Source organism: Benincasa hispida, chromosome 2 (assembly GCF_027475165.1).
Source record: "Benincasa hispida cultivar pf3 chromosome 2, pf3_genome.v1.1, whole genome shotgun sequence".
NCBI classification, from domain to species: domain Eukaryota; kingdom Viridiplantae; phylum Streptophyta; class Magnoliopsida; order Cucurbitales; family Cucurbitaceae; genus Benincasa; species Benincasa hispida.
Genome location: NC_143479.1, coordinates 40,257,470 through 40,278,489, shown reverse-complemented (window position 1 = coordinate 40,278,489; position 21,020 = coordinate 40,257,470). Strand labels below are relative to the sequence as shown.

Genomic DNA, 21,020 nt, shown 5'->3' with positions numbered 1-21,020 from the left:
AGAGTCTAACCATTTCCCAAAATACTAAGCATCCCCCAGTACTAGGCCAAACAGCACACTTAGAAACTGTTCCATAAGATCTAAACATAGATAATCGGATAACTCCTGAAGCTCCACGGTCTCTTATTAAAAAATTTCTTTGGGAGATGCAAAAACACAACTAAACAAGCTTCAAACCGACGAGAAAGGATGAGAGAAAGGATTATCTTTGTTTGCAGCTTCAAACCGACAAAAAAGGGAGGGGGTAACCGGTGAGAGAAAAATGGAGGGGATCTAGGGTTTAGGACATGGCCACCGACGACAAAGATCAACGCCCAAGGGCATTGGGGTAGGTGGTCATTGATGTAAGCGGCTGTTAGCGGAGGCTACACGATGGATAAATGTTGGACAAAGAATAGTGGGACGATGATGATTGATAGCCAAAAGAAGGAAGAAAAAAAGAAGTTGACGACCTGAAAGAAGAAAGAAAAGAAGTTGACGACAAGGATCAACAGCCAAGGGTGACCGCAGTAGATGAATGGAGGCATCTCGGTTGACGGCAGTGGTCAGAGGTTGGACTGAGAGGCGGCTAGGTTTTCGGCACATCTAGGGTTTTGGGGAGGAGTTCCTAGGTTGTTGGTTAAAAATTCATCAAACAGAATGGTAGAACTGAATACTAATGCTAGTTGGGTAGAAGAATTAACTGATCCTACATTTGGATATTGTTATTGTTTTTGGGGAGAGCATTTAATTGTCGCAAGCAGTGTAAAGATCGAATATTGAGAACTAGCTTTGGAAATTTGTGAAGGAATGTGGATTAAGAAGCTTTTGAAAGAACTAAGAATAGAAACCCTAAGTTCATTCAAAATGTTTTACCATAGTCAAGCATTAATCAAAACAAAGCACATAAGCACGTAGTGGAACTAAACTACGTTCCGTCTCACCATCAAATTGTTGACACTCTCACCAAAACATTGTCAAGTATAAGTTTTTTGATGAATTCAATTCCAAGCTTGGCTTGTATTCTATATACAATTGAGTATGAGGGGGGAGTGTAGATTTGTGTGTTATATAGATTAAAATATTAGTCATTTATCTCTTAATTATTTTTAGATATCATTTTCCTTTATAATCTATTTCCTTAGTTGGATTTTCTTTTGTTTTATATTTACCCATTATTAAGTGATTTCCAGGAATAAGAAATAGTATGTTTCTCCCCAATAATTTAAAAATTTTTTTTAAAAAAAAGGAACATCAAAAGGTTAGTTATTTCATTTCCAAACAATACATTTGTACTAAATGGCCAATAATAATAAAAGATGGCTTCAACAAACTTACACCAACTGGGCATTTGGCACAATTTGTCCATCGGCACCTGAATTTGCACTCGTTGTAGGGAAGTTTGTTAGCATCGCTGGAGAGGAAAGATTACTTTCAGCATTTGTTATGCCACTGTTATTAAAGCCACTTAGGGTAGAGTTTCCAAATGTTTGACTCGGGAGTTGGCTACCAAATGCACCTAAAATTGACAATCACAAGAAACTAAAAGTTTATGATAACAATAATAACTAAAAAGTCACTACACTGCTGAGCTACCATTAAAAATGCACAAAATCCAGATCAAATAGAAAGCATCTTATCCTTTTATATAATTGATTATGGAACTTATCTTCAAAACCAAAATGTTTGATGCATTCTTGGAAAGCATCTTCCCCACTTTCAAGAATTTCTTGGAAAGCATCTCCATTGTCTATTGTCTGTCCTAGTTCATGACTAGAGTTTTATTTGCCATAAAGCTGGGGAAGATAGTTGGGTTTAACTTTTGATCATTGGCTGGATGACGGTCCACTTTGATCGTTTTTTTCTCGTCTTCACAATTTGTCTCTTCTAGTCTAATTCCATCCAAGTTGGCTCTTTTTTTTAATTGTCACTTTCGACAAGCTGCTAGATTCTTTCAATTGTCTTCATAATGGTGCTGGAGTCCGCAAGCCGCTAGATTCCTTCCCTCTACACCCGCCAGATTCTACCCCGCTAAAAGAAAGGTAAAACACGGGAGATTAATGTTTTTGCCTGGTTGACTTCTTATGGGAGGATTAATACTATGGGTTTCGTCCAGATTCTTGATTTGGCTTTTCTTTTCCAGCTCGTGTTTCAATATTGGGGCCTAAGGAAACCTAGATATGGGCATGGACACGAACATGGACACAGCCAAACGTATACAATGATACATCAATTTCTAAATAACTAGCACATGAACATATTGAGGAATCGAGGAAACATTCTTTTTTTAGGATACATGTAAATCTAATATTAAAAAAAAATACTAATTTACTCCACTAAAAAAAGCATAATTTAGTTGAACCTTGAAGAGCAATGTTAGGAAACCACGAAAATTTGATGCTAATTTAATTTTGTTGACAATACTTCTTATTTAGTTCAACTTATAGGAAGTTAAGGGGGGAAAATTAAAATACTAACAAAAACTGGGAGGCTAGGACTAGCGCAAACAAGGCCGATGGCGGTGTTTGCTGTTGTTTCCTTTCTCTTCTTCGTGAATAAAATATAGAAGGGAGAGAAGGCTAGTTAAAGTTTTTAGCTTTTAACTTTTAATGACCATTTTTTTTTTGTTTAAAATTAAAATTTGATGGAGTTTCTAAATGGGCTGGGCCTTTTTCTTTCTTTTTTTTTTTTTTTTCCAAAATATACCCGTGTCTCCAAGAAATTGTCCAAAATAACCTCATGAAGTTTTGCCATTTTAAAAGTATCACACTTTAAGAAAACACGTTCGAAGATTTTTTTCTCGGGCGATCTCGGCCAAGATCATGTCCCGAGATTTAATCAAAATATTACAATTTCAAATAGATCAATAATGTGAAAGGATGAAAATATCCCTCATGCTTAAAACTGAAGGGTCAGTCTACACCGTCAATTCAGACATTCATTCTTCTTCATCAAGAGTTTTTGTTTGAAGTTTTTGTCCATCTCCAAGATTAGTTGCATTGGTTTGTTGTTGGTTCTCAACAGAGGAATTTCACTCTTTGTTTAGTTAAACATTTGATTTTTAATTTCCAAAACTTCTTAAGGTTTAGTATTAGGCTGAAAAATTTTCAACAAATCTGGTGCGTTTTTTGTGTTTTTTGGACATTGGTTGTTGTTTTTGTTTGTAACTTGTCTGTTTACATTGAATTTATGGGTTTCTGAGCATCATCTCGCACGAGATTATTTTAAATCTCGACCGGGATTTGAATGAATATGGCCCAAGATTCATGCAACCTGTCCCGAGATTTAAAAATGATTTTGGGTGTTTTAGGGCATCTGAGGTGTTAAATCTCGGGACACGATTTCGGTCGAGATTGCCCTGGGATTTATAGCAATTTGCATATTTTTCATGGTTTGTTGTGGTTGTTTCTTGAGTTCATCTTTCTTGTGTTATAGATGACTTTGGTACCAAAATTCTGCACTTCAGACTATTTTCCTGCTAATTTTGACCTATTGTTCCCATCTGGAGCAAACAATTTCTGTCATAAGAAATTAACGCCTAGACAGTTATATGTTTAGGCAAACAGTTTTTGGACATTTTTTAGACTTGAAGTTTGTTTTCGGTGGGTCCCTCTGCCATTATATTCTTCCGAGAGAGGTGGAGGAGGAAAGGGAAGACACCATTAGCTTTAAGTTGTTAGGGAGGAAAGTGTCTTATGGGCGGGAGCAGTTTGACATACTGACAGGTTTATGATGCAGCACGTAAAGTTGAGTTTGACAAGGATAGAGCTCATAGGCTCAAGAGGTTGTACTTGGTCGACAGGACTGACATGAATGGGATGGAGTTGGACATGAAATTTCCGGACTATGAGTTTGAGAGTGATGACATGTAGGAGTGTACATGGGTTGGGTTGGGTGGGGTTGTAGCGTTTTTTTGGACCAACCCAAAAATTCGGGTTGGTTAAGTTGGCAACCCAAATAACCCAAACATTGTCTCCAACCCAACTCATCCCAACCCTCAAAATTTGGATTGGGTTGGGTTGTCAGGTTATAATTTTTTTTCCTTAACTTAAAATACTTAAATTTATCTACAACACATATCTAATAACTAAAATCTCATGAAACTAAATTTTTACCTATCAAATATCTATAATATCTATTACAAACTTTATGAAAAAAACAAACATTCTTAAAAGAAAAACATAAAGAATTCACAAATTCATCAATTTTAAAAGAAATATATATGTTTTATTAATATATATGTAATTCGGGTTCGGTTGAATCAACCCAAATTCTTTTTTATTCAACCCTAGACCCAACCCAACCTAAGAAAAAATTCATCCTAACCCAACCCAAAAACAAAACTAACCCAACCCAACCCTTATCGTTTTGATTGAGTCTAGGTTGTTCAAGATGTCGGGTCATTTGAACATCCCTAACATGTAGTGAAGATGGTTATATTCTACTTCATTGAGTTGGCTATGATGGATAGGGAATGGAGGCAACACGTGTATTGGACCATGTTGAGTGTAATTGACGACTAGGAGGAGTTCTACAGCTATGATTAGGGCAACATGATTTTCAAAAAGAGTCCAAGTACCTTAAAGGGTGCACTAAACGAGAAAGTAGCAATATACAAGAAGAAGCCTGCTAATAGTGAGTCGTTTGAGTCGTACAGTCTATGCGTATTTCCGTTCGTATTCTAGGTTAGTTGATTGTACCTTATGATATTTGTTACTGGTAAATAACAATAATCGTGTCAAAACTGTTTTTCATTTGTTGTTTAATATGGTAGGTTTGGGCATATGAGACCTTATCGTCGCTTAGTGGATAGGTGGCCAATAGGTCGTCCAGTGATGCCACGCCGCGCATCCTACAATGGAGTTGCACGTACTCTCCTGGGTCGAAGGTGATTCAAAACCAGGTGTTTGGCTCTCAAGCGGTAAGTCTTTCTTCTTTACTGTTTGTATTTCATATTGTAGGATCTAGGGTTTCGTATCTTACATTATGGTTACATGTGGGGTTGAATAATAGACCTTGTTCCGACTGATGAGGAGCTAGCTTATATCAGTCAATTTATCGACCCACCATGCGCGGATGGGTACCAAGAACCTGTTGAGGATGTGAGTGATGCACCATTAACGGGTGAGGGTAATGAAAGGGTGGATGCATCTTGGAGGGTTGATGATCAAACGAGAGGTGTTGATCAGGACGATATGGGTCTAGCTACGACGATACAGTTATGAGGGGCCCGGATATCCAAATTCCGACTGCTGGACAAGAGATCACGTACCATTGTAGCTAGCACCTGAAACGAATCGTGATCGATTGGATCGCATGGAATCCTCATTCACTGCTAAGCTTAAGCTCATTAAGAACATGATAATGATTTTGCTACTACATTATCATATATTGATCCTTCAATATTCATGTTTGACTTTAAACATTTATATATAAATTCTTCATCCAATTTGTAGGGTAAGTCGGTTGATTCTCGACACTATTATGTCACTGGGGAAGCTCCGTCATACCAAGATTTGCTTACCCAATACCTGCCCTTGGAGATTCGAGCACCCACATGTGGAGACTTCACATGCTCATGATTCAGATATCGTTGTTTAAAGGAAATTAAGGTTTATTATTAATTATTGTTTTCCATTATTATTTTCCTTTTGGGTATTTGTCATTTATGTATTTTCCTTCCGTGATTTCTTGATGTCTATTTATTCATCTTGTAAAAGGTTGATTGTGTACTTTGCTTTATTCAATAATATACAAAATTAACATGGTTTGAAAGCATTAGGTTTTGTCTTATTGAACCCTAGCCGCCAAAGCCCTGTCCATTCTTTGCCTCTACCAATCAACGTCGATGGAGGCAGACCTATCGCCCATTAGGTTTTAGTATAGTTATTATGCTGCGTCCAACCTCCGTTAGATCCCTTCCATCCTCGATTTTCAAATCTGCCAACCATCCTTCGTCATACCAAGATCTGTTAGATCCCTTCCATCCTCGAGGCAGACTCACTCGCTATCATCAATTCGCATGCTACCCATATTTGGCTCAATCCCTGCCGTCGTCGCCCAGCCTATCTCGCATTGCTCCACGCTCAAATCCACCACCTTAGCTCTTCATCCGCCACTGCTCGGATCCCTATTGACGTTGTCAGACCTAGTCACATGCACAGATCCTCTTCCCTCCCCTATTTTCTTCACACATCAACCTGGGTTAGACCATAGGTTTCTGTTAGACTAGCGGTTTTCATGGGTTTCAGCTTTCAGACCGGTTCAATTTCAGTCAGCCTATTTTTGGTTCAATTCAGTCTGCCCGACTCGGCCTAGTTAGACCAGTCTGGTTCAGTTTGATTCACTGCGTAGTTCAACTTCGGTCTCTGATTTTTTTTCAACTTTGTGTTTGTGGATTTATGTTCCCTTTTCAAATAAGTTGTTCGTGGGTTTTGTTGTAGATCTCTCTCTATGAGGATCTTTGTTTTCAACCCAAAAGTTGTTGTACATTTTGTTATCGATCTCTCGATCTTTTTTTCCAGCCTAAACGTTTTCTTCTGTTCTTCGTGGGTTTATGTTTCCAGTCTACTTTGTAGATTTCTATTTCCATCTCAGATCTGTTGATTTATTTTGAAAGCTATCTTTACAAACTCAAGTTATTTGTCATTCTACCACCTTGAGTTTGAGGAAGAATGTTAAAAGGAAATTAGGGTTTATTATTAATTATTATTTTCCATTATTATTTTCCTTTTGGGCCGTTTTCAAATATAGGAAAATGAACCAAAATAATTACATTAATAGCAAAATATCATAGTCTATTTATGATAGACAACGATAGACTACTATCTGCGTATCTGTATCATGATAGTAGTCTATCGTTGTCTATCACGGTCTATCACAAATAAACTGTGATATTTTGCTATTAGTTGTAAATAGTTTTAGCAGTTTTGTCATTTAAAATAATTTCCCTTTCCTTTTTGGGTATTCTTCATTTATGTATTTTCCTTTGGTGGTTTCTTGATGCAGTAGTAGATCCAAAAATTTTGTTAACGGGGAACTTTATATAATTTAGTAAAAATAAATGTAATAAGTAGGGCTTGAACCTAGGTTTAGAGGGGGCTAGAAGGTAGTGGTTTTGATACTATGCCAATTGTGTGTGTGTGTGTATATATATATATATATACTGTAAAGAGCCCCTAGACCCATACTAAATCCGCCTTTGTCTTGATGTCTATTTATACACCTGGTGAAAGGTTGATTATGTACTCTGATTTATTCAATAACATACAAAATAAACAAACTTTATACATTTATATATAAATATTCTTCATCCAATTTGTAGGGTAAGTCGGTTGATTCTCAGCACTATTATGCCGCTGGGGAAGGTCTGTCATAGCAGGATCTGCTTTCCCAAGACCCACCTTCAGAGGATCCGCACGTTGAGCACCTGCATGACGAGATTTCACATGTTGATCATTCAGATGTCGTTGATCCACATGTTGAGGACCCACCAACACATTCGAGTGATGTAGATACGCACGATGATGGGCGAGACAACGTTATTCTAATTGAAGTATCATCAGGTGGGGATGAAGTGGCTCGTTTGTTCGATGTTCATTTGTCGAAATTGAAAATCGAGGTATGCTCTTATCCATGCAATATGTAGTTTAGGGAAAATGTAGCATGCTCTTATCAATGTTTTTTTTTTTTTTCATGTAGCCTGTGGAAAAATGACGACAATTTCATTTTGTTGATTATTTCCTTTATTGTGAAATTTTATATTGTACTTATTGTATTATATTTGTTGTATTTTATTCTTTCCTTATTTGTAATTATTTTATTTTGTCCTTATTTGTAATTGGGTATTTCTTCTATTTAAGAAACCCTTTCCTCCTAAGATTAATAAGAGAAAATAATATTTCTTTTAGCATGGTATCAAAGCAACAAAATTTTTGAAACCCTAAAAACCCACAAAATTTTTGGAACCCTAAAAACCCAAAAATACTGCAATGAAGGCTTCTAATCAATCCAATAAGCCACATGAAAAGCCTCGTGTCTAGTACGACCATTGCAATAAACCTTGACATACACGTGAAACTTGTTGGAAACTTCATGGAAAACTTGCGAATTGGAAAAGTTATAAGCAACATGCCTCTAATGCTAATGTTGTTGACTCCAAACCGTTTAATAAAGAGCAAATTGATCAAATTCTGAAGCTACTACAGACCAATTCATCATCTGATAATCCTAGTGTTTCCTTGGTACAATCAGGTACTTGTCCTCAAGCTCGCTCTTGCCTTAATTCATCTCCATGGATTATAGACTCTGAAGCTTCTGATCATATGACCAGTTCCTCTTGTTTATTTGAATCATATTCTCCTATGTATTACAATGAAAACATTCGCATTGTCGATGGCAGCTTCACCTCTATTGCAGGAAAAGGAACTATTCGTTTGACTACAAAACTTATATTACGTACTGTTCTTCATGTACCAAAATTAGCTTGTAACCTGTTGTTTGTTAGTAAACTCTCTAAGGATGTTAACCGTCATGTTATCTTTTGTAAAAGTCATTATCTTTCAGGATCAGGAATCGGGAGGGACGATTGGACGTGCTAGGATGATTGATGGTCTCTATTATTTTGATGAAGTTTCTGCTAGTCATAAAAAAGTTCAGGGCTTGAGTAGTGTTTGTTCTTCTGTTAAAGAAACTATCATGCTTTGGCATCGTAGATTAGAGCATCCAAATTTCTTTTATTTAAAGGATTTGATTGTTCAATTTTTCAATGTAAAAGTTGCATTTTTGCCAAACATCATCGATCCACCTATTTGCCTAAACCGTACAAGGCTTCATCACCTTTTTCCTTAATTCATACTGATGTTTGGGGTCCGTCTAAAGTCTTAACTCATAGTGGTAAGCGTTGGTTTGTTACCTTTATAGATAACCACACTCATTTAACTTTGCTTTATTTGTTAACAAAAAAGTTAGAGGTAAAAGACATTTTTGTTCGATTTTACAATATGATAAAGACTCAATTTCAAACTAAAATTCGAATTCTTCACTCTGATAATGGCAATGAATATTTCAATAAACAATTAACCAATTTTTTGCAAGAAAAGGGCATTTTTCATCAAGCTACGTGTCGTGACACGCCTCAGTAGAATGGCATTGCTGAGCGAAAGAATAGACGCTTACTTGAAGTTGCTCGTGCTCTTATGTTCTCTATGAATGTTCCAAAATATTTGTGGGGTGATGCCGTTCTTACAGCTACATATCTGATCAATCGAATGTCGTCTAAGGTTTTGAATTTTAAAACTCCTTTTAATCACTTCAATGAGTTTTTTCCTAATAATTGGCTATCTTCTGATTTACCAATTAAATTGTTTGGGTGTACTGCTTATGTCCATACTTCTCTTTCTCGAACTAAACTTGATCCTCAAGCCATTAAATGCATTTTTGAAGGCTATGTTTCTCATAAGAAAGCTTACAAATGTTTTGATCCTTTGACCCGCAAGTATTTTAAGAGTATGGATGTGTCTTTTTTGGAAAATCAACCTCTTTTTGGCCCAAATTTTCTTCGGGGGGAGATATCTAACCTTGAAGATAATTTTTGGGATACTTTATCTCTCCCAAACATCAGTGGTCCTGTAATTATGAGCTCTAGTCCTTCGACACCAAGTATGGAGAGTTCTTCTTCAGGGGGAGAAACACTACAAAATGACTCTACAAGTCAAAATCCTGAACTTCAGGTTTATACTAGAAGAAACTTGACTCAAAAAGTCCGAGATCAGACAATTGACTTATGACAGGACCAATCAAATACTCCGATGAATAATCCTGAAGATCCAGGTATTAGACACTCTACTCCTATTTCTACTAGTTCTTCATCTCCTAATCCTTTAGCTGATGTCTCTGATCTTGATATTCCAATTGCCCATAGGAAAGGTACTCGTAAATGCACCAAATATCCCATTGAAAACTATCTTTCTTATCATAGATTGTCCGACTGTCATAAAGCCTTCACATCTAAAATAACCAACCTATTTGTTCCAAGGTATATACAGGAAGCCCTAAATGATTTGAATTGGAAATTAGCAGTGATGGAAGAGTTCAATGCACTGAAACAAAATTATACATGGGACATAGTCGAACTACCAAAAGATAAGAAGAAGGTGGGATGCAAATGGGTGTTCACTGTAAAATGTAAAGCTGATGGTAGTATTGAAAGGTACAAGGCCAGATTGGTTGCCAAGAGGTTCACCTAGACCTATGGCATTGATTATCAAGAAACATTTGCTCCAGTAGCTAAAATTAATTCTATTAGAATCTTGTTGTCTATGGTAGTTAATTTTGATTGGCCTCTTTATCAACTTGATGTGAAGAATGTCTTTCTCAATGGGGATCTTGAAGAAGAGGTTTTTATGGACTTGTCACCTAGTTTTGAGGTGGATCTCGAGATTAACAAAGTGTGCAAGTTAAAAAAATCATTATATGGGCTTAAACAATCTCCCAGAGCATGGTTTGAACGGTTTGGAAAGGCAGTCACAAGCTATGAATTCAGTCAAAGTCAAGCTGATCATACTATGTTCTATAAACATACTAGAAGTGGTAAGTTGGTTGTTTTGATAGTGTATCTTGATGATATCATTCTTACAGGTAATGATGAGACAGAACTGAATATCTTGAAGAAAAACCTTGCTAATGATTTTCAAATCAAGGACCTGGGAACCTTGAACTATTTCCTAGGAATGGAGTTTGCCAGATCTAAAAATGGCATTCTTGTCAACTAGAGGAAGTATATTCTTGACCTACTGAATGAGACAGATTTACTTGGTTACAAGATAGCAAAAACTCCTATTGAGCAAAATTTAAAATTGGTTGCTGCAACTGAAAAAGAAGTAAAAGAAAAGGAAAAGTACCAGAGGCTTGTAGGAAGACTCATATACCTCTCTCACAGACGTCCTGACATTGTTTTCGCAGTTAGTCTAGTAAGTCAGTTCATGCATGCTCCCGGGTCAGTTCACTTTGAAGCAATTTATAGAATTTTGAGATATTTGAAAAGTATTCCAGGAAAAGGAATATTATTCACGAAGCATGACCACCTAAACATTGAGGTTTACACTGATGCTGATTGGGCAGGAAGCACGACTGATAAAAGATCTACTTCGGGGTGCTCTTTTGTTGGAGGAAATCTGGTTACTTGGCAAAGTAAAAAACAAAGTGTGGTTGCAAGAAGAAGTCCTGAAGCAGAATTTAGGGCATTAGCCCATGGTATTTGTGAGGACATATAAGAAGACTATTGGAAGAATTGAATCTCTCAGACAATGCCCATACGCATCTATTATGATAACAAGTCAGCAATTTCCATTGCCCACAATCCAATCCTTCATGATAGGACCAAACATATTGAAGTTGATAAACACTTCATAAGGGAAAAGATTGATGCAACAGAGCAAATTACAGATGTGTTAACCAAAGGTCTTCCAAAGTGGCAATTCACCAAGTTGATTGACAAGCTGGCTATGAATGATATCTTCAAACCAGCTTAAGGGGGAGTGTTGATTATTTCCTTTATTGTAAAATTTTATATTGTACTTATTGTAGTATATTTGCTGTATTTTATTCTTTCCTTATTTGTAATTATTTTATTCTTTCCTTATTTGTAATTGGGTATTTCTTCTATTTAAGACCTTTCCTCCTAAGATTAATAAGAGAAAAAATAATTTTTTTTAGCACATTTTGTTGCCCGACCCTATTTTTAGCTCAATCGGAAAGGGCTCTGAGGAAAAGGCAGGCCCCATGGAAGCTACGTTTGCCCAACAAGGCAGGAGGAAGAAGCGAAAGATTAGGCCATACAACTCGATATCGAAGATCCTAGTGAAGTGCAAACTGCAGTTCACAACTTATATTGACTCACCAAAGAGCATTCATTAGGTACATATGACAGTCCAATCGATGCAGAGGAAGCCATTGTTCAAGAGCTTGTTGAAGTCAACCATATTTGTGGATGACGATGCAAGTACATTTCATTTATTTAAATGTTTAGTGTCAAACAATAATTTACATAATAGAAATGGCACACCAACGTGTTTGGTTTGCAGACGACTGATACATTATTCCTATTCATCCATAAGAAGATCATGCACAATGCGCATCCACGACTAACATCCTGATACTTGGACTTCAGTTCAGCAATAACCCAACTCCTACCTTGTTTCTGATCATGTTTCCTTAAAAAAATTTGACATGTGTGAACACGGACGTATTTGGTGATTTTGAACACGTTAGAGTCCTTATGTTTAATTGCCCTGACTTTCCATTTGCATGCCATTTCTACACATTATGACAGACAATATCTTACATAAATCTTTCTTTTTCAAAAAACAGGTTACCGACCTAGACATCTTCTACAGTCGAATTTGATGAGACAAAAATTGGGTTCATGATTAAAAAATTGGGTTGGTTGTTTGAGGCAACCAGGCTCTATTCAAGAAAGCTAAATGATCGTTCCAAGGATCTGATAAAAAAGTTTAAACACATATACTTCTACAATGATTCAAGAACGCACCTCCAACTGCAACAGCACTTGTTGATGGAAAATTGGTTATTCCAAATCCACTCGAGTTTTGCAGGGGGCTTGAAAATTGAACTGGCTGACCAAATACACTATTAGATAGATTAGAGGGCCTGTGAAATAAATTCTCAAAATGTAAGCCCCAGAGAGTTACAGTGACAGCGTAGCATCAAAACAATTTTGTGAACTACATACAATCCCTAGATAAACAATAAAATCAAGCTATTTGTCTTCTTACCTAGCACCAAATCCCATATTAAGTGATGCACCCAACTGGCTAAAACTTGACAATGAAGGAGTATTACTTTGAGCATTTGGTAGATTTGAAAGAGAATTAGTCCCCGAAAATGAGCTTTGGTTGCCAGGAGCACGATTTGCTGGTTTTACATATGGCTTATGAAGAAGGGCCTCAAACTCGGCTAACTTAGAATTAAGTAAATTTCTCTCTCTTTCAACCTGCAAATACATGAAGTTAATAGTTAATGAAAGATGCAACTGTTACCACTTCATTCTTTTAGGAAGCAATTTCACAGTATTATGACATTATACAAATGGGAGTAAATCAAATCCAAGGAAGTTAACAAAGCTTCTCCAATTGGAAAGAAGAGAGCTCATGCTATAGCTGCTAAAAGAGAGAACACTTCTGCACCAAGATAATGCCAGAAAATAAAAATGTAAACAGTAAACAGTTTCAATATCAAAAGAATGGAGGTGTTACTGCTTCACAATTCACACAGGGAAGGTGTTACTGCTTCACAATTCACACAGGGAAAATATTATATGATCAAAGATTAGACCACCGTATAACTAAACATATATTCTACACGTCTAATTTGAGGGCTCGGGACAAGTGCCAATCTCTTGTGGTTTGTGGGAGTGTGCTACTCTGTGGGGCCTCAGGATTGAGAGAAGTCGAATCTTACTCCTACATCCCAAACACTACAATCCTATGCCCACGATCATTTTGAATACCAAACAGCCTCCTTACTAATTTTTCTCTTCTCGATCTCATCTTATCAAATCTTGAAAGTCAAATTAACAGTGTGGGGACTGAGATCCGTTTTCTTTCTTTCTTCAAATATTTGTTGACCACGGAAGAATCCAATACAGGCTATACATTCGAGTTCAATATATACAGGCATACATGAAAGCCCTAAACTAAGAATAACAAAATGACAATAAAGGACAAAATGACAATAAGCTCCTATATCTACACACATATACTTTTCTTGAACAAGGATATGACACTTTTCAATAAAAAAATGACTAAAGCTCAAAGATACAACCTTCAAAACGAGAAATAAAAGAAACAAAAGACGAAACCATCAACAATAAAAGCAAAAAAGCAATGAGAAAACAAGCAGTGTTATTGAGGCGACTTCGGGCGCGCGCCTGAGGCGAGAGGTGAGGCGACCAGAGCCCTCTGCGCCTCCTGTGGCGATGAGGCGTGCAGATCCAATGAGCCGCTCACCTTGCCGCGCCTGGCAGTGCCTTGCGCCTTGGCCAAGGTGGGCGCCTGGGTAAAATTCATCTTTCTTCTTTTTTTTTACCTTTTTTTTTTAGTTATAAGCATAAGCCCACGTAAAAGAGGCCCACCAAATCCATGTAACCGAATATTAAAATATACAGCCAGCTATACACGAAAAGGCAAAAATCATTATAGGAAAACGTGATGGTCTCTTCCTGTTTTCCATGTTTGGGTTAGTTTTTTTATCTTCCAAGTTTGAAGTTCTCCTCCTAATATTCTGAGATTCTTCCAAAAGAAGGGAAGAAGTTTTCTACAACTTTTCCCATTCAAGTTCTACTGCTGCAATTTTGAAGGATAGAAAAAGCAATAAAAAAGGTTAGGTTTTTTTTCTCCATTATAGATCTTCTCGGCAGATTCTGGAGTGGTTTTATTAAAAAAAAAAAAAAAAAGCAAAGGCTTTTTAGTTTTTTTTTTTCTATTGTAGTTGTTCTCTTCAAATTCGGTGGGTTTATATAAAAAGAAAGTACTTTTATTCAGTTTTCATTCAACTTCTTCAGCATATCTTCATTGTTTTCCCAAAAAGGTTGATTTTTTTTTATTATTATTTTTGTTTTTCAGCACACTAGTTGTTTTTCATGTTCAACTTGTTTTTTTAAAAAAGATTAGTTTTTTTTTTCCAGACTTTCAGTATACTGTTTCTTCAAAGTTCAACCAAAAAGGTTGGTTTTGTTTTTTTTTTTTTTTTTTTTTTGTTAAGTATACTGTTTTTCATATTCAACTTCGTTTTTTAAAAAAACCTACTTTTTCTTCTGTTTTTTTTTTTCATATTCAACTTTCTTTTGAACAAGATTAGTTTTTTTCAATATACTTTTTTTTTCAACTTGTTCTTTTCCGATTTTTTTATTTTCGTTTTTTCAATATACTACTTGTTGTTTTTCATATTCAACTTGTTTTTAAAAAGATTAGTTTTTTTTTTCTTTTTTCGGTATACTTTTTAAGTTTTTATTCAATTTTGAGTGGAAACATTTCTAAAATAGGCTTCTTTTTTTTTAAAGTTTTTGGGTTTATTTTCATTGTTTTATAATAGGATGGGAGAAGGAGAGCAAAAACGGAAACATCCCGGTTGGCAATATGTCATCTTAGAAAACAAAAAAGATACGAATATATGTAAATATATGTTTTGTGGAAAAATCACAAAGAGTGGCATTTGTCCAGCAACACAACACTTAGTAGGTGAAAACCGAAATGTTAAAGCATGCTTGAAGTACCCTACCATTGTAAGAGAGGAATTGAAGGAGTACCAAATGAAGACAAAAGCACAGCAGGAGGAAAGCAATGCCCTCCCTAACTATGGTGGTGCTTATGATTTGAATATAATTGATGGAGGATGAGATGGAAGTTGGTGGATGTGGATCAAGTACCAGAACATCTAAAAAACGAGCAATTCAATCACAACCGCAAACACATCCACTACGAACTAAAGGAGCAATGGATAAATTTATATCCAAATCCAGCCAAAGTAGTTGATGATCGGAATAAATTAAAGAAGCTGAAGCAATCAACCATCACCAAAAAATACAACAAAGAAGGGAGAGATGCTACAGTTCAATTTATCATGCGTTGGATTTATCAAGCATGTATTCCCCAGAATACAATTCGGTTGAAAAGTTTTCAAATAATGATCGAAGTCATAGAACAATTTGGACTTAGGTTGATACCTCCTTATCATGAGGCTACATAGACATGCTTAAAAAAGGAAGTAGAACATACAAAAAAAATAATGAGCAACCATGAGGTTGAATGGAAAAAAAACGGTTGTTCTTTGATGTCTGATGGGTGGACTGATAGAAGAGACAGAACCTTGATAAATTTTTTAGTGCATTCTGCTGCGAGGACATTGTTTTTGGAATTGATTAATGCATCTTCATGCATCAAAACTGAAGAAAAAGTATTTGAACTCTTGGATAGCATGGTAGAAAAGATAGGAAAGGAGAATATTGTCCAAGTTGTGACTGATAATGCCTCGAACTATGTTCTAGCTGGCAAATATTTGGAAGCTAAGCGGCCACATTTATATTGGACACGATGTGTTGCCCACTGTTTAGATTTGATATTAGAGGACATTGGAAAGATTGATTAGTCTTGAAAAGTTAGGGGAAAAGAAAAAATACTAGAGTTACGTGGAAAACCCTAGACCAGGGAGAAAAAACCACGATAAGAGTTTTTTATTTTTAATTCAGATACACAGTACACAATACAAGAACATGTATAAATAACCAAACAATGAGAAACCCTAGACTGATAAAAGACAAAAACGCCCTTAGGGCTAAAATATAATTTCAACACTCCCTCTCAAGTTGGGGCGTAGATGTCAATGAGACCCAACTTGCTAACACAGGTGTCAAAAGTTCGTTTGTGTAACTCTTTGGTGAGAACATCCGCAACTTATTGGCTGGACAGAACATAAGGAATGCAAATGCTACCATTATCCAGTTTTTCTTTGATGAAGTGTCGGTCAATCTCAACGTGTTTGGTTCTGTCATGCTGAACCGGATTGTGTGCAATATTAATGGCAGCCTTGTTATCGCAGTAAAGTCTCATCGGGTCATGACTTTCTTGATGTAGATCTACCAAAACCTTCTTCAACAAAATCTCTTCACATATACCCAAGCTCATAGCCCTATATTCGACTTCGGCACTGCTTCTAGCCACAACGCCTTGCTTCTTACTTCTCCAAGTAACTAAGTTTCCCCACACAAAGGTACAGTATCCTGAGGTAGATTTCTTATCTGTAACAGAATCAGCCCAGTCAAAATCTGTGTAGGCCTTGATACACCTTTCATCATGCTTTCTGAAAACCAAGCCCTTTCCAGGAGAAGACTTCAGATACCTCAGGATCCGTGTGACTGCCTCCATGTGTCTTTCACACGGAGCCTGCATGAACTGACTGACCAAGCTAACTGCATATGATATATCAGGTCTGGTATGTGACAGATATATCAGTTTCCCCACAAGCCGTTGATATCTTTCTTTGTTTACAGGAACATCATCTACTGACTCTATCAGATTGAGGTTGGTTTCTACAGGTGTATCTGCAGGTTTACACCCTGTCATTCCAGTTTCTTTCAACAAATCGAGTGTGTATTTCCTCTGAGACACTGAGATCCCTTCTACTGATTTTGCTACCTCCATTCCTAGAAAATATCGCAAGGTACCGAGATCTTTTATCTCAAACTCATCTGCCATTCGTCGTTTCAACCTGTCAATTTCTACTGAATCATCTCCTGATAGTATAATATCATCAACATAGACAATCAATACCGCTATTTTGCCTGGTGCTGACTTTTTAGTGAACAAGGTGTGATCTGAATGCCCTTAAACAAACCCCTGAGATTTAATAAAGGTGGTGAATCGATCGAACCAAGCTCTAGGGGACTGCTTCAGTCCATATAAGGATTTTTTTCAATATGCACACCTGATTGCCAAACCGGGCTTCAAAACCTAGAGGTGGGTTCATATAAACCTCTTCTCCCAATTCACCATTTAGGAACGCATTTTTCACATCCAACTGATGGATAGGCCAATCTTGATTAATAGCCACAGAAAGGAGGACACGAATAGTGTTAAGTTTTGTCACAGGTGAGAAGGTTTCTGAGTAATCCACTCCATACGTCTGAGTGAATCCTTTTGCAACCAATCTGGCCTTATATCTGTCGAGAGTTCCATCTGACTTGTATTTGACAGTAAACACCCACTTGCACCCTACGGTTTTGTGCCCTCTCGGAAGACTAACCAGATTCCATGTTTTGTTAGTCTCAAGGGCCCGCATTTCCTCCATAATTGCACCTCGTCATTCAGAAATTTTCGGAGCCTTGTGCACATTGTCCGGAATTATCACATTATCCAGGCTGGTGGTGAAAGCTGTAAATCTCGTAGACAGGTTACTATAAGACAAAAAGCTTGTCATAGAGTGTTTAGTGCATGACCTAGTACCTTTTCGCAGAGCTATCGGCAAATCCAAGGTAACATCAACCTCAATCTCATTGGTCTTGTCAACCTGTTGATCTGTACCCAACTGTTGTTCATTTTCAGTTCCCTGAGCACCACTGGGCGCTTCATTATTGCCATCATCCCTGACTGCACTGTCATCATCTCTGACTTCACCTGAGTCCCCTATATCACCTTCAACATACTCATTGTCATTATGACTAGGGTACTTTGACCCTGAGCCGGTTCCGGTTCTGACGCTTGAACACCTTCCAGCGGAGCAACAGGGGAAACAATTTCGGGAACCATTTCCTTTCGGAGATGCTTTCGATAGTAGGTTATCCAAGGCACTTGTTTTGTAGGAAGGATAGGTTCATTTGTTTCTGTTTCAGGGATAGGTTCAGGAAACAAGTCTAAGGGAACAGAGTAGGTGGAAGTGTTAGCCTCTTCACTCGAAGTCTCCCCCTAAAGAGGACTAACGGGAAAGAATGGCTTGTCCTCCAGAAATGTGACATCCATGGTGACAAAATACTTTCGAGAGGAAGGCTGAAAGCACTTATAGCCTCATTGATGGAGCGGATAACCAACAAAGATGCATTGTTGGGCCCTAGGAGCAAATTTACTTTGGTGAGGACCATGATTATGGACGAACACGGTGCATCCAAAAACTCTAAGAGGAACATCAGGGAAAAGGCGAGTGGACGAGATGGATTCTTTAAAATGTTCTAAGGGGGTTTGGAATTTGAGCACACAGGGCATCCGATTTATGAGATGAGCTGCAGTAAGAACAGCATCCCCTCATAGATATGAGGGTAAGGATGCAGGTATCATGAGGGATCGGGCTACTTCAATGAGGTGGCGATTTTTCCGTTCAGCCACCCCATTCTGCTGAGGTGTATAGACACAGGAATTTTGGTGGACAATTCCTTTCGAGTTTAAGAACTCACGAAGGGTCTGATTAACAAATTCACGCCCATTGTCACTTCGAAGAATGGCGATTTTGGTATTGAACTGGGTTTCGACAGTAATGTAAAACTATTGAAAAACCGTCGTCAATTCAGACTTGTCTGTAAGAAGAAACACCCATGTAAGACGAGTGTGATCATCGATGAAGGTAACGAACCACCATTTACCTGATACCGTTGTGACATTCGAAGGGCCCCAAACGTCACTATGTATTAGGTGGAAGGGTCGGGAAGGTTTGTAGGGTTGTGAGGTAAAAGACGCCCTAGGCTGCTTAGCACGGATACAAACATCACACGACAAAGATGACACATTCACATTACGAAATAAATGGGGAAATGGATATTTCATATAATGAAAATTTGGATGTCCAAGACGAAAATGCCATAATAAGAAATCAGTTTCAGAAATAGTAAGAGAAGACAGTAAACAAGTGCTAGATAAACTCCTAAACGAAGCATCGTCGGAAAGAAAATAGAGTCCCCTATTGTGTCGGGCAGTGCCAATCATCTTCCCCGAGCTCAGGTCCTGAAACAAAACAGTATCTGATGAGAACACGACTTTGCAGTTCAAATCTCTGGTTAACTTACTGATTGATAGCAAATTATATGATATTTTTGGCACATGTAAGACATTATGCAAAATCAGTCCTTGAAGTGGGGATAAGTGGCCTTTTCCTGCAACGGGGGCAAATGACCCATCTGCAATTCTTATTCTCTCATTTCCAGCACTTGGATAATAGGAGAGGAATTGGTCAGACGATCCAGTTAGATGGTCCGTTGCTCTAGAATCAAGAATCCAAGATTCATCTCCCTCAGCAAAGAAACTAAAGGAATGGGGAGTACCTGACTGTGCAATACTACCGCTTCCGACCGTACCAGGATCCACCTGGCTCGTCCCTGGAGGGGCACCATCAACAGCTTCACTAACGAAGGCACGACGGGACTTACATTTGTCGTTCGGAGGACGCCGCTTGCTGTTTGGAGATCGGCCATGTAATTTCCAGCATTGATCTTTCGTATGCCATGGTTTCTTGCAATGCTCACAAATTGGAGGGTTCTTTCCATTCTGTTTGTCATTTTCTGAACCCGTTGACTTGACTCCAAACGCAGCAGAGTCCAGGGTATTAGGCGTTGTACCATTCATAGCGCTGGTTCGATCTTCTTCCAATCTGACCTCGAAGCAAACTTCCATCAGGGACGGCATTGGTCTTTGTCCCAAAATTCGGCTCCGAACACCATCAAACTTCGAGTTTAAGCCAGCCAGAAAATCATAGACACGGCCAGCCTCCTCAATATTTGAATACTGAACCCCGTCAACTGGGCAATTCCAAACTATTTCCCGACATAGATCCATCTCCTGCCACAACAGTGATAATTTATTGAAATAGGATGTTACGTCGAGTGTCCTTTGCTTGCACTCATGCACCTGTTTTCTCAAGGTATAAAGGCGTGAAGCATTCTACCTCTTCGAGTAAAGTTTCTGGACAGCTTCCCAGATATCCCGATCAGAAGCTGAGTAAAGAAGAGGCTTACCGATCTGAGGCTCCATACTATTTATTAAAATTGAGCGAAGGAGAGAATCCTCCCCCTTCCATATCCGTTCCTGAGGATCCTCAGGGTTTGGTCTGGGTATTTCCCTTGTTAGATACCCGAACTTGTGCCGCCCCACGAGAACCATCCTCACAGATTGTGACCAAGAAAAATAATGTTGTCCATTAAGTTTTTCGCCAATGGAAATTCCTGCAGAATTGCCTACAGACCCAGACATAATATTTGTGAAAGGCAAAGTAGGGTAAGTAGTTACCGGAGTTTCTGAACATAACAGAACCCCTGGGTATGTATCTGGTAGAAAATCTGTTGAAGGATTGGCCGAAGATCTAACAGCTGCTCCAAGTGCAGAAATTTGGTGTTGAAGGTTTGCCAGTTGCTGTTGAACACTAACAGTCCCACCATGAATCGTTGTAGGTTGTTTCTGCCCATAAACCCCTGAAGATATCATTTCTGTCGGTGTGGGAAAACCAATAGGAGGAGATGGTTGACCAGAGGAAAAATAGTGGGAGACAAG

General features: G+C 37.9%; 1 protein-coding gene and 1 pseudogene across 3 annotated transcripts in view; one reads left to right on the top strand and one right to left on the bottom strand.

The window, feature by feature from the left end:
* The window catches only part of LOC120072048 (Zinc finger C-x8-C-x5-C-x3-H type family protein), a 54,695-nt gene that overhangs the window by 2,377 nt on the left and 31,298 nt on the right, over window positions 1-21,020 (bottom strand). For 2 of the 3 annotated variants that reach the window (XM_090310862.1, XM_090310864.1), the window contains exons 6-8: window positions 12,774-12,991; window positions 12,530-12,648; window positions 1,318-1,498 (exon numbers count right to left, since the gene is read on the bottom strand). In XM_090310862.1, the coding sequence (XP_090166988.1) occupies window positions 1,318-1,498; window positions 12,530-12,648; window positions 12,774-12,991 (518 nt within the window). The remainder of the gene's footprint in view (window positions 1-1,317; window positions 1,499-12,529; window positions 12,649-12,773; window positions 12,992-21,020) is intronic. The other variant, XM_090310863.1, reaches the window with a different exon arrangement.
* On the top strand, window positions 15,391-16,143 carry LOC150037885 (uncharacterized; annotated as a pseudogene).